At 40.0% G+C, this 17,086-nt stretch overlaps 1 protein-coding gene across 2 annotated transcripts in view; it reads right to left on the bottom strand.

Annotated features, from left to right (window-relative positions):
• dock1 (dedicator of cytokinesis 1) overlaps nucleotides 1-17,086 on the bottom strand; it is a 297,928-nt gene that overhangs the window by 181,669 nt on the left and 99,173 nt on the right. For both annotated transcript variants that reach the window (XM_054749267.2, XM_054749268.2), the window contains exons 19-23: nucleotides 14,231-14,328; nucleotides 10,263-10,352; nucleotides 9,452-9,552; nucleotides 9,238-9,366; nucleotides 4,420-4,528 (exon numbers count right to left, since the gene is read on the bottom strand). In XM_054749267.2, coding sequence (XP_054605242.1) covers nucleotides 4,420-4,528; nucleotides 9,238-9,366; nucleotides 9,452-9,552; nucleotides 10,263-10,352; nucleotides 14,231-14,328 — 527 coding nt within the window. The remainder of the gene's footprint in view (nucleotides 1-4,419; nucleotides 4,529-9,237; nucleotides 9,367-9,451; nucleotides 9,553-10,262; nucleotides 10,353-14,230; nucleotides 14,329-17,086) is intronic.

The following is a 17,086-nucleotide window of genomic DNA, read 5'->3' as shown; positions in this document are numbered from 1 at the left end:
CCCATCTGCTATTAAATCAAGAAGAAGTAGAAGAAGTTGGCGATCCCTTTTAATATCACTGTTTGATGTCATTTATGATGTTGTTCCTCTCCACTATCAGGATTAAACCCAGGAAAAGCACACTGCTGTACGTCTTATAATATGCTGGGAGTAAATAAGCCATTAGGTAAAATGTTTTGGTGTAATCGACCTAGATATGAAATAGCATTGCTACAGTAGTCTTTTATTCAGTGAATTACAGGAAATTTTACACTTTGTGTGATTTCCTGTCTAACCCTATGTTAACAGCGGAAATTGACGTATCCCAGAAGCAGCTTGTGGCAAAAATCGAACCCAATCCTATCTTTGGCAGTGCAGCAAGCCTCCTTTGGGGCGCTCCTTTAATGTTCCGCACCACGGCCGGTTTGGATCAACCCCATAGACTATAACAGATTCTATTTGATGCGTAGCGACTGCCACGACCATTCTGCACTGCTGATGCCTCCAGTGTGGATTAGAGGTAAATCATCCAAATTTGATGCCTAAGCCATTTCAAACGAGCGCCATTCCTGAGTTGATGTCTTCTTTATAGTTCTTTTTCCATCGCAGCTCTGGTGCGAAGCCCGCCCAGTGTCTCTCTACGAACATACTGTAGAGCGCCGTGTTACCTGGACCTAAAAGTGTTCAGGCATGTGGTAGACCTGCTGAGGCTACAATGGAACATTGCTAGGTCAACTTGCAGAGCACGATCTTTTGCCACTGCTACAGTTTTTTTTAGCTTTATAGGCTAGAAATTTTTTGCTTTTCAAGCATGTTTCATCTTCATGTCGTCATGATATCTTGGGTCGTACGTCTTAACAATTGCTGAATGTGGGTCTGAAGCTGAACAGTTTGGGAACCACTGCTCTAAGCCATGGCCATTGGGGTGGACTGCAGGGGGAGGACAGGAGATGGGGCATTCCTCAGCGCTGCACAAAAGTAAACTTTGCATTGCCTGATTATGGCCAATCCTGATAGGGCATTTACATTAGTATGACAGAAAATAATAGTGGCCCTGACTGTTTCAAACTGCTGGTACTTCCATGCAGATAATCAATCAGTAGCAAATGTGTTGCCAAAAGCTGATGAAAACAGACAGGATGGGACAAAGGGAACCGCATCAGAACATGAAGGGAAGTAGGAGGAAGTAGGAGTAATATCAAAACCATGACATAACTGTATTTTATGTGTTTTATCTTGGTTCTAAATTTACTAGTCTTGTACTGTAATTATTTTCCTTTGTTGTGCTTGTTTGAATGTTTTATTTTCTCTTACTGTACAGTGACCTTGAGTTTTTAGAAAGGCGCTTCAAATAAAATGCATTATGATGATGATGACGACTAACAGTAAAAGGAGCATGCAGACAACAAAAGTTTGACTGATGCAAAGAACATTTTTTCTCTCAAATATTTAAATTATTGAAACAACCTGAGCTCAACGAAATCACTTCTTTTAAAAACACAATTATGTGTTTGAGCTCACCTTCAGTTTGAGTTGGCCCATCCGCCATACAATACAGTCATCAAGTGCATAAACACCATGACCGCTCACAGAGAGGTGATTAATAACGCTAATGATTAACCAAGCTGACACCTTCCTCCCTAACTGACTGCAGCTAAATGCCAGCCAAGGTGGGCTGGCATGTTTATACAGTAACTGTGCAAATTGGCTTCACTGCCAGTCCATCTTATAGACATTGATTAACTGTGCAGTTGCAGCTTACTGGATGTACTTATTACCGTGCATGGTTTATATTTGAAACTTGTCAGAAATAATTGCTGGCATTTAAATAAATTGGAAACACAGAAAGCACCAACTTTAATGTTGAGTCTCTGCACGCATCAAGCAGAGACCAACTTCGGAGGACATCTCTATCCTCACCGTAGGATTTTCAGGAGATAGTCATGAAATCCAAATAAAGCTCGGCTTTAATCCAAACTAATCCTATTCATTCAGTCATTTTTAGTGCTTTACTATGCACAAAGAAACACCTTCATCTCTCTGCAGGCAGGAAAGACAAATCTGAGGACTGGATTTTAAACGATTTTTGCTTTAGTTACAGTCAGACTGTTATGAGAAAGAAAAACAATCACATCTCTTTGTTTACCCGTTGAAAATCTTTTCCCCATGTTGTTCCCAATGGCAACTAAACTCCTACCTGTTGTGCAGAAATGACTTTATTTTAGCACCAGTGTAAAGCCTCATAAGAATTTGTTTGCATTTGTTGATTAAAGTTGAAATGAGCGTGTGTTTATCAAAGTTTTCACATGCATGCGTGCAGATTTGTCCAGATGTTCATCAGGATTCAGCCCTTAGATGTATAATGGGACTGCTCATTAGCTGCCACCTGCTATGGTGCCTGTGAGGTGGATTTGGGAAGAAAGCAAGAATCCTCGGTTACATGGCCGTTCCTCAAGATCAGGTTTTAATTTACCGACAGTAAAGCTAATATCGCACCGAATTACACAGCAACTGACTCCTAATTGAGTCCCGAGCTGCTCATATGGTTGACTGTGCACATGGATCTGCTGTAGGTGTTCCGAGGTGCATGCACCCTGTGATTATGTTATCTCTAAAAGCATAGGTGTGTTTGGAGGTGAGTGTGTACAGGCAGAGGGGGAGAAACACATCCTTGTGCGTTTGCTTTTAATCTGGGGTCACAGAGTACAAGATAAAAGAAAACAAAGTGCATGAAAAACAGGATTCATGTGGGTAAACGGGGGGAAAGCAGAGAATTAAATACCTTTAGAAGCAGCTAAAGAGGAGAGTGCCAGAGGAGACCCAAGCATCAGGACAGGCAGGGTCAGACAGAGACGTAGGGAGGAAAACCACACAAATAAAGGAACAAACAACAGAAATCAACACAAAACAAACACACATAAGTTGAAGATGCAAGAAAAATCAATAAGGCTGCACAAAAAAACTCTAATCTCCTCCAAATACGTTTTCAACGGCGTATCACTTCTGGATATCTGGGAATAAATACTATTATACTTTGATTTAAAAAATAATCTGTTGCACTGATTTAATCACAACCTATAAAGGATAAATTGTTATTATTTGTAAAACAAATGCAGTTCTTGCTGGATTTTTTTGTTTAAATAAGAAAGAACAAAGTCACTCTGCCATAACAAATCAAACACACATGTTTGTTTGTCATATCCCAGGATAAGCATCAGGTATTACGCACCACTCCTTTCTGTAGAATGGATATAAAAATCTTGCACTTAATGCCCAATGGGAGCCTTTTTAAGAGATTAAAACAAACAATAAGACAATTTGTCAGATGTTTGTTTAAGCCAATTGTGGTGGTGACTCTAGACGGTGCTATATAAATACGAACCACTTACCATTTACATCGTGTTCAGACTCAGGAGTCATTTTGAAGTGTGCTCCTGTTTAAAACATTTGAACAATCTAACTTTTAGTTAACAGGTTCCTGAAAAGCCTCAGTTCTGAGAAACAGGGTATACAAGACTGGCAAGACTGATGAACTAACGGCTAGTCCAAGTACAGTAAAGTTCAAATTGTAAAAGTCTTAAAACTGCTCCAGTGTAAAAATAAATATTAAATCTATACATGTATTAATTAATTAATATAAATAGCAGATAGCATGCTAGCTAAAGTTTTGCTAGTAAACTATGCTAGTGAGATGCTTTACACCTTAATGTCATGCCTTGTTGTATCCCAGCAACACAAAAGCTGTTTTTACAGGACCACAGCGTTTTCAAAACGGAATTTGCCGCGGCACCCTGAGGAGGATTTTGGCATTTATAGTAGCAAAGCTGAAGCTAGAATAAACTGCCATCAGACACCTCTCCAACCAAGTAACGTGGGGAGTGGGGCTATAGGGAGGTCTTAGCTGGAGGTGCTCTGACTAGCTGTTAGCTTGTCAGTCCTGTAGAATGTAAACACCATTTTTTTAGAGAGTCCACTAAAGAAGCCATCTATAAAAAGTAAGGCAGTAATTATTGACAGAAACACACCTTCAAATTGTCTAAAAAATCCCTTTGAAGCTAAAAGCATCTAAATTAAAATTATGCTATTAAAAATATGAAAACTAACAATGTAACGTATTCTAAATGTTATTGTATGTGCAGCCTCAAAAGTAAAGCATGGGAAAAAAGATTTAAGATTTGGAAAATCTATACAGAAAAAAGGTAAAGACACAAAGACAGTCAACAAGAAGGAAGTCAGATATAAACATCCAATAAGCCGCTGCAGCAGAAACAAGCCTCACGCTTCCCCTCCTCACAGAGTATGTCATCCAAAGTTAATCACACCAGATTTATTTACTATTCACACAGCAGCAGTTATTTACTATTCATGCCGCAGTAGACGCCTCCTGGCACGGAGTTGGAGCGATAATACACAGTTGGACTCGTGTGATAATAAGCCTACCTTCACCATGCCAGTGTTCTCTGAATTACTGCTCATCATGTCATTAAAGGATGTGAAAAGGTTCCTCAAGGACTCCATGAAGTCGGCCTCTCCTTTGTTCTCATAGAGCCTGGGAGGACACGAAGGAGAGAGTTAGTCCGGCAGGCTGCTGTTTGTTTCATCCTCATGTAAACAGCCCCACCGGTGTTGGAAATGACCAGTATCAACTTTCCCTCTTAAATCATTAAAAACTGGGTTATCTATGCTAATACACTCGGATCAGAACCACAGACATCACTCTTGCTGCCAGCGGGATTAGGATTTAGAACAACATGGCAAGACCCTGAAGCTCCTGCCTGTTGTCACACACAAACAAAACTGTGAAAAATGAACAACCTAAACTAACAGCTAGAGAACTAGTGGAAAACAGCACAGGTCAGGTTAGAGTATGTTTGGTTTGCTTTCTAATCTATGTGAGGTGACGAATTTCTTTGTAATAACAAAAAGCAAAAGATCACAGAAAGAAATCCGATACTTTCATCTGTAAACCAGGGTTAAATTCACCCCAATATGTTTTTGTCCACTTATAGCCTCCCCAAGAATGCACAACGTGATTATCAGCTTGGAAGAAAGCCACAATTTTGCAGCAACCTAATAAAAGCCAGATCTTACTGGAGGAGTTAAAAGATTTGAAAACGGAAGCTGCAGGAGGCCGAAGAAACAGGCAAGCTGGTCCGACTTCTGTGTGAGAAATCCCCTGACTTCCTCCACTGAGGTGGGTTTTGTGATGCTATAATATATCTGGAGGCGGTGCAGGAATTACACGTTAGAGGCCAGCCACTGTTGAGGGCTTACAGAAATCACAGGATTAGAGGCATCCGTCTCAGAGATCCAACCACAACAATTACTTAAAGCTGCCGCTCACCCGCAGCACCGAGGAGCTCACTGAGCTCTGGACAGCCTCATGCCTCCGCAGGAAACCCTGATTAGGGTGATCCTCCTCAATTTTATAGAAATGTCCCACTAGTCCGTATTAAAAAGCCAAACCCCTGTTGATGATGCCATTTTGTCATTCCAGCAGCGACGGGCTTCAACAACTACATGTCTGTAAATTCTGGTGTCTGTGTGGGAAAAGAGCGATACCGCCGTGGTTTTACAAGTGAGGCAGAGGACAAAGTGTCCTCCAGACACTGGGCTGAAAACCAATCAAACTCCACGCACTCAATTAGCCCAGGATCACACATCAGCCCAAACCTCATCCATTTGACATCCCCAGTTAGAAAAACACCAACAGACATGGCCAAATTACATTCCCGTTTTGTCTGTCTTAGCGCCGTCATCCCAGTTCTGACATCAGAAGGCCAGGGCTGGAATTTGGTTTGACTTTGTGCTACGGTTTTTAAAAACCAATACAAGTCTCTGTCATACCATTCCTGTGGTTTAAATCCCTTCTAATGAGATGACAGAGACAGTGTGGAGTTTTCTCCAGTCGCATGTAGAGCAGAGCAGAGCATCACCCCCCTTGTTGCTGCGAGCTGTCACTCAGCTGTTTGTTGACTGAAAGAAGGGAATTCCCCTAAACCGCTCTGCTCTTAAATAAAGGCAAAGTTGGCTGTTTGGAAATGTTACTCATAGTGAAAAAGACATCCTTTTCTTTACATCTGTTCCAGTTGTATGCAACAAGCTACGGGACTTAGCATTTTTTACCTGCGATTGCTGCATGGTTGCTGTTTGGCTAATTAGTTCAAACATGAATATGTAGAAGCGTAATTGGACAGAATGAAATGTCCAGTGCGGGGGGTGGAGGAGAATAGAAAGGGGAGGTTTACGGGCCCTCGGACCTCCGATTGAGGACCACTGACGTAGCGTGAGCACATGCCTGTTTTTAGTACAGCCTACGGTTGCAACAACTGGTGTACTATTGAAAACAGATCACATGGGATTACTTTAGACTTTCCTAGCCTACCGGTGTTGGAAAACAGTTTATAATTTCCTTTTTTATCATCAGAAGATATCTGTAACGACTCTGACTGTCCATGGTGCTCATCTCTGCAACTGAAGTGACTAAACTAAAAAATTTTGGAGGCTGGAATAGCAATCCCACCGCAGGGCAGTCAGATGGTCAGTCTTATGGTCAGACCTGTTCTATTTCAAGAGTTTTAGCATGTGTGTGTGTGTGTGTGTGTGAGTGTGAGTGTGAGTGTGAGTGTGAGAGAGAGAGAGAGAGAGAGAGAGAGAGAGAGAGAGAAATTCAAATGAACAATCAAACTTCGTTTTATTAAAATATAAAATTAATACATCTGTAGTGTAATTATCACGCCATGTCTGATCTTGTTAAACAGCACAATAAAATGTGTTTTTTAGTTGGGTGAACATCTTCCTCAGTAGAATTACATGCACTGGGTTAGGGTTAGTCTTAATCATGTGTGAAAAAACTGTAAGGAGCGCAGCTTCAATTGGGATAAAAAACAAGTTACATCCAAGCTAATAGGGTGTCTATGGCAGCATGGGGACCACCCCCACAACCCCTTTATAAAGCTATTGCATAATCTTTTGAGAAAAGCAATAATCGTGCCACATTCCCACCACAGGCTGACCACGTATGACTGACCAAAGGCTCCCTGAAGACGCCTCCACTTTGCGGCAAATTGGCTTCATTGTTTTTTGAAAATGGAGAGGGCATCATACCAGCTAGAGGTGCCTGAAAAAAACTGATTCACATTTGAATTGCGATTCCTACTTATAAAGATTCAGAATCGAATCATAATCAAGAATCCATGCATTTACAAAGACACAGCAAGAACACACCTAAGATAATCAAGAATCGATCTTGTCGGAAAGCCTTTCTGTAAGCTGCCATGTTTCTGGGAGTACCTGAATGCATCTTTGCTGGAGCCAGTGCTGGCATTAGCTGCTCACTGTGTACTCGCTCTATGTGCTCCTGCGCTGCAGTTTGCTGAAATACAACAGCGTCTCACCTTTCCTATTATTCTGTCTTTCATGAGTCAAGAAGTGAGTTCCATTATGTTTCATAATGTTTATATGGTGTTGTCCTATTTAGTTTATGTGTTGTTTCATGTCGCTGTTATGCAAACAGTCATGTTTCCAAGCATCCCTGAACACATCATTGCTCCGGCGTTAACTGCCTGAGCTGCAGTCTGCTGAAATATAGCAGATACTTACCTTTATTATTGTCCTGTGTGCATTTTATGAGTCAAAAAGTAAGTAAGTTGGTGTGTTGTTTCATGCCGACAGCGCTGTGCATAACTGATGCTTGTTAAGACTAATTAGTGCCTTTTATTCTTGTGTTCAGTGATAAATGTTACTGGTTTATGTGAATACATGCAAATGCATCACAAAACCTGTATGCTAGTTTAAAATGTTTCGCATGACATTGTATTCTCTTACCCGCTTCTTCACATGCACGCACACACACACACACACACACACACTCTAGTCTACACTCTAGTGACCTGTTACTAAGAGAACTGATTGAGAATCGATTCAGAATCGAATCGTCGCCGTGAGATTTGGAATCAAATTGAATAGTGAGTTGTGAGATTCCCATCCCTAACACCAGCCCCATACCTCATCTGACATGCTGCAAAATGTTATTAGTAGAGGACGTTAACTAAACTCTTGCTGTATGTTGATGCATCTTTGGTGTTTTTAAGTACTAACTGTTACATTAGTAAGGTTGAGCATCGTTTGCTTTTGAACGATTCTGATTCCGATTCCAATTCCTCGTTTCGATTCCGGTTCCTATCGATTCCCGATTCAGTTTCTTTGAAGACATGACATGTTTTAAATGAGCCAGCTAACCACAGGTCCTACTTGATTAAATAATCTTAACGTCAACATGAATTTTAATTCTATGAACAATAACATCACCTTCATTTAGACAAAAACATGTTTTGGAGAAAAAAAAGAAAAGACTTGCAGCACAATCAGTGTGTTTGTTTCTGACCACAACCAAAGTCTGGAAGAAGCCTCTGGGATGAGAGGCTAAATGTCTCCAACATATCCAGAAACGTCCAGCTGTTTTCAGCTAAAACTCTCAGGATGATCATGTCCAGGATGACTGAGAACTACACCTCCATGCTGCAGCAGCATTCAGTCAGAACAGGAAGTGAAACCTAAATGTAGCTGCTGTCAGTAACAATCTAACAGATTTTAAACATTAAAACTCTCAACAGAAATAGTTCAGAAAGGAAATTAAAATGTTCACAACTTTGTGTGTGATTTATTATTATTATTATTATTATTATTATTATTATTATTATTTATTTATTGTGGCAGAAGCTGGTGTGGTCCACCACAGAAAAGCTTCTCTAGCATGACTTTAATTATTCTACAGGTTATTGTTCAGCCTTCTGACGCTCTGTGTGTTTTTATTTCTGCAGTGAGACAAACTCACCTCACACCATCCAGAGTTTGTTCTTTAAAGCTTGTATTAAATCCACCATGTTGACGTATTTTAACAAGTTTCCTCTACGCTGCAGGAGTTAAAGTTTACATTATGGAGTAAAAGTTTGGCAGATGCATTTGTTTATATCTGGCCGCTGCGCGCCGGGTGGGGGAGGGAGGACTCGGTGCACACAGACAGCTGGTGTGATGAGCTCTGAAAAGCATTGATCACAATTTGCAGATCATCTTTTATTTTACACGGAGTTCGGCTGCGGATTCCTTTTCCGTCGGCATACTAGAAATCGAAACGAGGAATTGAAATAAAAAACGTTGCGTGATTCCGGGAAAAATGAACAGTTAGAACCGGTTCCAATTGATGCTCGATTCTCGATGCCCAACCTTATACATTAGTGTTAATGCAGCAGCACATACTGGTTGAAGAGGACTCTGGAGCGCACGATGAACTTGAAGATGTATTCCAGAGCCTTCATGGCCTTCAGCAGCTGTTCCGTCAGCTTCTCTGCATTGTCCACGTAGTTCTTTAAAACTTTAGTCAGCTTCCTGAAAACACAACACCACACCTCCTGTGACAAAACAGATCATTCCTTTAAATGAAATGTCCTTGATCACAGTGAAGTGAACTCACGTGTAAGCCAGCGTTGCGCTGAAATGTTTACGGATGTAGGTTTCAAGAACAGGGTTAAAGTGCTGGAACTTTCGATCGGCGATGAGTCCAATTATGAACACCTGTCAGGAGAACAAAGATGTGCTCATTAGATTGTAAACCACAGGCCTCCTAACGAACGGCACCAAACTCTACCTGTCTTACTCAATATGTTGAAATAGATTGGGAAATTACACCAGATTGCATTTGAGCAGAAAGCAATTTTCTCTCAATTCTCTGGTCTGCAGATGATCTCAAACCCCTGAAAACACAATTTATTCGTCCTTATTTGGGGAGAGAAGACGGCCCTTTTGAGACGTAGACCCCTGATGTTAGCCGAAGGCATGCTAGATGGGACTCGGCATGATACCTTCTTGTGTATTTCACAGCAACATTTACAAGCAACACATTACCAAAGAGTCTGTGGCATCATCTTTTTGCTTTGTATTACAGGAAACTTCAACCCTAATGTTGCATCAAATGTTTATCTTCAGATTAGCTCAGGTGGTAAGATTACAGAGCAAAACTCTTCCACTAAACCAGGTGAAACTCAATTTATTTCTCTCAAACTTTTGATTTACATCTCCTTTTATCGCTTCCAGTTTATTCCAACATCAAAATGCAGCACAAGTGGTGCAGGGGTGTCCATCAAAAAGTGTTTTAGCACATTAAATATTTCACAACATTAATCATTTGTCTCTGAGCTGCATTTGTATTCAAGCATTTATTTCTGCTGACAGGATTCTTTGCTGTGGTTTACGTTCGGCTCTTCTTGTCTGCAGTCTGTGCTTACCAAGGCATCAAACACCAACGTATCAAAAGTGTCACTGTCAGAGTTTTCCATCATGATGTTGAAGAGAGCATCCAAAGTGTCCTGCAGAAACTGAGAAGGCAGATGCACAGCGTGTTATGGCAGCTAAAAAATACATAGAACTTACAAAGTTACATAGTTGTAACACTTTTTGGTTTGAATTTGCAAGATGTTCCTTTGAAACCAAAATATTATTCATTCATTGATTCATTAATATCTTTAAAGGCGTGGTTGACTGAAAAAACATGTTTTAATTATTATTTCTGATTATAATCGGTCACTGAGTTTGTCGTGCATGCTGAACATGAAAACAGTCTCCTACACATCCTGCATGAGTTTCTGATAGAAAACAGATGGTGAAACTCTAGGATTAGAAAATCCTCACATATCTATGTCACACTGCAAATTTGCATTCATGGCTTCACCCATCGTGGCTCGCATCCACCCACAGGGAAGCTTTTTAAAAAACAAATTGCAGCGAGGACAGAGAGCGGAGGGGGTCTTGGTGATAGTGACTTTGAAACATGGCTGAACTCATTCTGTTAGCCAATCAGGAAGCAGGTGTGTGTGTATCAGTAATAATGAGCAATCCTGCTGCTTTCAGTCCACTTCTGCAACAGCAAATTTCTGCATCTAAAAGCCGGAGTATCATAGCTTCTTTTATTACACCTACAACATTCACAGCGCTTACATGAGCACTGACCGACATCTAAGTCGATCCAGGTGGATCTTTTTGTAATAAGCTGTGTTATCCTAGTTTACATGCCCATTAGAAAACCAGCCTCGCATGTAAAGTTTGTTCCACTCCAGTACAGTAGGTGGCGACATGCCCCTTTTCATATCATATTCCAGTTAGCTTATAGCAACACAAGCAGTAAACAGAGGCTGGAAGGAGTGAAGCAGACAGAATTGAAACAGGACATGCACAATGACTGAAGGAATGCACAACAACAACACTGAAGCACAGCTTATTTTGTACGAACTGTCCTGTTTTATGGTGTTGCGCGTGTTGCTTAGTGACGGTGGTCTTGTCAGAACACAGCTTCTGCAGTCTTGTCACTTCCGGAATGCGAGCGTCTAAACTGTGTTAGCTTGGTCTAGAGTGTATTTGAATTGCTATCTGGCTGCTTCAGCTCAATTAGAAAGAGTTCGCTTTCAGCCAGACTAACGCGTTTACATGCATTTTTTAGGACAATCCTTCGGTTTTCTGGTGGACATGTAAACACACCGACTGAATTACACTAGAGGACACTGTAAATGTATTGAATAAACAAGTAAACCACACCTTTAATTATCTATACTCAGTAAAAAACAATATTATAATTCTGCACGCATCATTATTCCGAAACATTTTTAATTAAATGAGTTAATTAAATAAAAACTTTAACAAAAGCACTTGTCTGTTTAGTCACCATGAAGTGAATTCACAAGGCAAAGTATCGTGTAATATTTTACTACAGAAAAGCCAAGTTATTCTGACTTGTGGACAAGGACATCTGGTAGCAGCAGAAAAGCAAATCCTCTAGTGTTTAAAAGCACCAAATGGATGCTAGAACTGAAGCATGAAAAATTCAAGAGACATCCTTAGAAATAGTCATTTCTATCATGAAAACTTTTGTTTTCTCTTAAAAAGTGAAACTAATACACATTTTGTGTTTCCATCATCTAAAGTCGCAACTGTTAAACACTAAGAGCATTTTTCAAAAACTTCTTGAGTTAAAGCAATTTTAAGTCTTGAAAATTTTGATTTTATTTTACCAATCAGATTTTGTGATTCCTGGAACTTACTGGGAACGAGTTAAAGATATCTCAAACAGGAGCACAAATTTGCCTCTATACTCGTCCCAATGCTGGGGTGTCAAACTCATTCCATGGGAGGCTGAAAAAAAAACTCAATGACCAGACAACAATTCTTGTCATTTTACACTTAATTTAACATCGTGGTATTATAAAAGGAAAATTAGAATAAAACCACCTCTCATGCAGGAGAGCAGCTGCTGCTGGAGGATCAGCGGCTCTACGTATAGGTCCTCCTAGATATTGGAGCTTCTCAGCTCATAGCAGCCAGAGTGAGGGATGGGTGGCATGACCACCTCCAGCTTGTTTTCTTAAGCAGTTTTTACAAAACAATGCCGTCAATTTGCCGCAACGCCGTGGCAGCATCAAGTGGTCGGACCGTGGCGGTAAAGTGGCGCAATCATGTTCTTTTTATAAAAGATTAGGCAATAGCAGCATAAAGGGGGTATGGGGGCGGTCTCTAAGCTGCTGCGGATTTCCGTTTATTTGGACATAACTTGCTTTTTATTGTGATTGAAGCCGTGATCGTTAAGTTTTTTTAACAAGTCGCTCCTAAAGGTGTCTGTCCCCATCAGTCTCCGTGCATTCTCTGGTGATTTGCGCTTCAGCTCTAACCGTGAGACGCTCATGGAGTGCTGCAGCGCTCCAGTTAGCCGTCTCAGCTGATTTTGTTAAAAAGCAAAACTTATTGCCTGTGTTTACTTTCATTTTCTATATATTTGCCAGCTAGAGCTCGGCATTAAGTCCCCACGTTAGGGATAGATACCTTTGGCATTTGAATCGATAAAGTACCAATTCCCAGTACCTACAAATGGATACCGGTACTTATCGGTATCAATTTTCAATACTTTTTAGTGTTTAATATTTAAATTGCTATTTCATTTAAATATATATTATTTTCCCAATAAATAACAAATAACCATATGTGATAAATATGATGATAAATAACATACAACTGTTCATATTTTAATCGTAGTGTTGTACAAAATTCTTCAATGTGAAAAACTTTAACAACTGTTTACGCAAAAACAAACCCTGCTCCATGTACTCCTATCCCTCTTCTATGCCCCCTGGAATAACTATGATGAAGAGTCCATGTATTATGAACTACAAATGAAACGAAAGCAAACTTTGATACCGTACAACAGTTTGTATTTTAATCTTGTGGTGTTTCACAAACTAAACCCAGCTCCATGTATTTGTTTTTCTCTCCTTTCTCCTCTGGACAAACTGTGTGAAGGTGGGTCCTTGTAGTTTTAGAAACTGCAAATTAAACCAAAACAAATATTTTTGTTGTGAACTAAATTTATCGTGTATCTTTAGTCCTTTTGTCATTCTTTTTCAAACTGTTAGCTATCGCTCCATACTGTGGTCAATCCATCATGTCAGAACAGATGAGGGCCATCGGGTAAATAAAAAAAATGCATCGTGCAGTTTTAATGTGTTAACCCAGACACATTATTAGGAAACTATACTTCTCTGTATGCATCTTTTAGCAACCATTCATGCATTGTTTCTAGACTCAGTCTTCATAACAGTATAGAAATCTTTTTATAAACACCAAGTGAAAAATGCCATCTCACTGCCTGCTAAAAGCCTGGAGACTGAGTGCTAATGTAGTGGTAATATTAATGACACCTACATGGCGTGATGAAATGAGTCAGCAAAGGCTGATACATCTATAAAACCAGTTTGATCAGGCCAGATAGATGGAGTCCTAACTACGCTGCTCTGCAGGCACTCCACCGGCACCATGAAAAAAATCCTCTCCAAGATGATTTCTTCATCTGCCCCACACTGAGGCCTTAAGTGGTCCGACTATGCAACTAACAGCGAGTCACCCCTTTCTCTTCGGTGAGCAGTGTGTGGTGCTGCATGTTCTCTGCTCTCCAGACATCAAAACAAAGCCATAAAAAAGCAGCCCGGTGCCTTTGACAGGAAGAGAAATCACTGGTAAATTTGCTGCCAGGAAACTGTCACTTCCAGGGTTACAAGGATTGTTTTGTGACTGCACCGTCTCTGCCACCAGCTGTCCAGTTACTTTAATCGTGCATGCTAATCTGCATTAAAGCAAATTTTGGGAAAAAATAAATCAAGGGCGCAAGAATTTGCAAGAAAAGAAGAATAAATTTTTAAGAAGATTGAAGACTGACCTTCACCACTTCTCCACCATCCACCTTCATCAGCTGACAGAGGTTCTGCTGTAGCAAGCTGGTGTTGGTGCGCCACTTCAGCAGGCCAAGCAGGTCAACTGGAGGCAGACAAACATCATCACCCACGATCCTCACACATTTTCCAATGTTTTCAAACATTACATTACTGATTTTACTTTAAGTAGAGAGCAGAGCACACCTTGGCTCATAGAAGCTAACCGTTAGCATTAGCAACTCCACAAATGGCAGAACTCCTTCAGGCTTGTGTTATTTAAGGAGATAAAACATCAGCTTTGATGAGCGAACAGATGCAGCAGAAGGGTTAAATTGCTGTTAATAAAACAGAGGCAAGATACTTGCAGAGCCAGAGCATTTTTACCCACATAGAACTCAAAAGGCATTCATTTACACCACAATTTTAAAGAGTTTCCAGTCTCATAAATGTTGATTTAAATGGGTAGAGAGTCCTTCTCTTAAAAGAAAAAGTTATTGTTGTAAGAACCTAACAACCACTTTCAAATAAAGCAGGGATGTCTAAACTTTTCTAGATGAGGGCCAAAATCATGAAATTAAAACTCCTCACTGGCCACCATACATACATATATATATATATATATAAATACATATATATACATACACAGACACACACACATATATATATATATATATATATATATATATATATATATATATATATATACATATCTATACATATACATATATATATATATATATATAATTGTTTTTATGTGATCATTTGTTCCGCTCAACAAGGCCTAACTTTGACATATTACTGAAAATTTAAACATAAAATATTAAATTATATGAATTCATATCAAAGGGCTCCAGAAGAGACAATTCCACAATTCTAAAAACGCTAGTGAGGGCCACACAAAATCACTCCGAGGGAGTAAATAAGTAATCAGACTTTGAAAAAGCATTTATGTTTCTCCTGTTCACTCTATGGGTGTTTCTCAATGCCAAGGAACCTTGCCTTGATGTCTTGGCCCCGCCCCGGTTGCCTAGGAGATACATCATTGGGAGCCGGCAAGACGTGTTCCAGTCGTTTCCAATGTTCATGTTCTACCGAGGAATTTGTTCTCTGTTTGTTAGCCGTTCAGCTAGCTGAGCAAGGATACACGGGAGGTGTCTTGTAGGCGAGCCTTGGTCAAAAATTACCCACAATACACCGTGGTATTTTCAAAAAGACGGCGGATGAGAAGCCGGCGGCTACTTCGGGGACAATTTTCAAGTTTAAAAGTAAGTCAGCTAATTAAAAATGTTTTTTTTTAGATCCAAAGAAGTTATCTATTGTTGGTTTTGTTGGTAAGTTGCTTAGTAGTTGCAGCTTCGGTGGCTAGCGGGTAGGAACTCGCTTATATATTTAATTTAATAAACATATACACAATTTCAAAAGTAAAAGGATCGTTATATATTTATACTGAAACTAATACATATAAAATATAATGTTATCGCCCGTGACACGTGACGTTACGTGACCGCCGTGGAAGCCGCGGTCATATGATGCAAGTCTGTTCCATTTAACCATTTTCTTTGACCAAGGAAGGACAGTGTCCTTGTAAACAAGGTGTCTGGCCTCGCAAGGCAAGGCGCCTTGACATTGAGAAACACCCTATAGTTTTTGTGAATACAGCAATTAAAGTGTTTTTAAGAATTCTATCATAATTCTTTTAAATACCGTTCTAAATAACTGAAATTGTGTTCTTCAAATTTGAGGTAAGCATGTTAGATGCACATCATTTTATAAAGAAAAAGAATAAAGGAGCATTCAATGCATCACAGGCTAAAATCTTGAGTTATCACATGGACCAATCTGGTGTGCCACCCCCTAAACTGTCTCTGGCCATCCCTTTGAAAATTATCTAGGGGCGCCACTGCTCCTGCCACCAATAAGAACGCCTGATAACCAGACGGCACAAACAATAACAACAAAGGGAGGAGTGTTTATTATATCCGTGCTACAAATAATAAACAAGGCTCAACATATGAATTTCATTTCACTGAAATACAGTGACATGTTAATGGATGTCTCACTTCAAAACAAATTTGAGGAGAATGACTCCTCTTGTGAGAGATTATTCCAGCTCTACTCACACCTACTTTTACTAGATTATCAAATTAGAGGTTTTAAAAAAAATTTTGTGTCAATTTGTCAATGTTGTAACAGATGCAAAGAAGCAAAAGACAAAATCCTTTAGTGAATTATGATTTGTAAATTCCATGCCAAGTCAAATAACCAGCAGCAATTGAACATAAAGGACAGATAATGCCACCAGCGCTGAATATTTAAAAAAAGCCTTCAAGTGCGAGAGTACTGACAGCTGAAGGGTCACTGTAGAGGTCACTGTGGTTTCCGCATGCTCCCAAACATAGACGGCCCAAATGTCAGGGTTGAGTCTGTGTCTGATTCTCATTTACAGTCTATTTAAGCAGTATCATTGGAAAAGTTCCATCTCTCTGTCCACCCTCTGCCATTGGGAGAGTCAGTAAAGCGTGGTGATGTGTTGATGGATGTCTATCATCTGTAAACCTGACAACCTATAAAGGTTCTGTCACAATACCCCATCTGAACCACCAGATATCATCCTCGTAAAAAAGAAGATGTAAATTTCTAAACTGATAGTATGGTCGATTCACAGGTGGACTCGATGAGGATAAATCATCAGGCAGTTTGGTCCCTACAGAAGGCAGCAGCGCTGTTGGAGGCCAAACTTTCTCCAGAACGTAGGACGATAAGGTTAATGTAGCAGGAATCTGTTCAGCTCCAGAGAAACAAAATAATAAATAAAACAAACAGAGCATCTTTTAAAAATACCATCTGCTAGAATAGATGTT

The sequence above is a fragment of the Nothobranchius furzeri genome, chromosome 16, assembly GCF_043380555.1.
Source record: "Nothobranchius furzeri strain GRZ-AD chromosome 16, NfurGRZ-RIMD1, whole genome shotgun sequence".
NCBI classification, from domain to species: Eukaryota; Metazoa; Chordata; class Actinopteri; order Cyprinodontiformes; family Nothobranchiidae; genus Nothobranchius; species Nothobranchius furzeri.
This window is presented reverse-complemented; position numbering and strand designations above follow the sequence as displayed.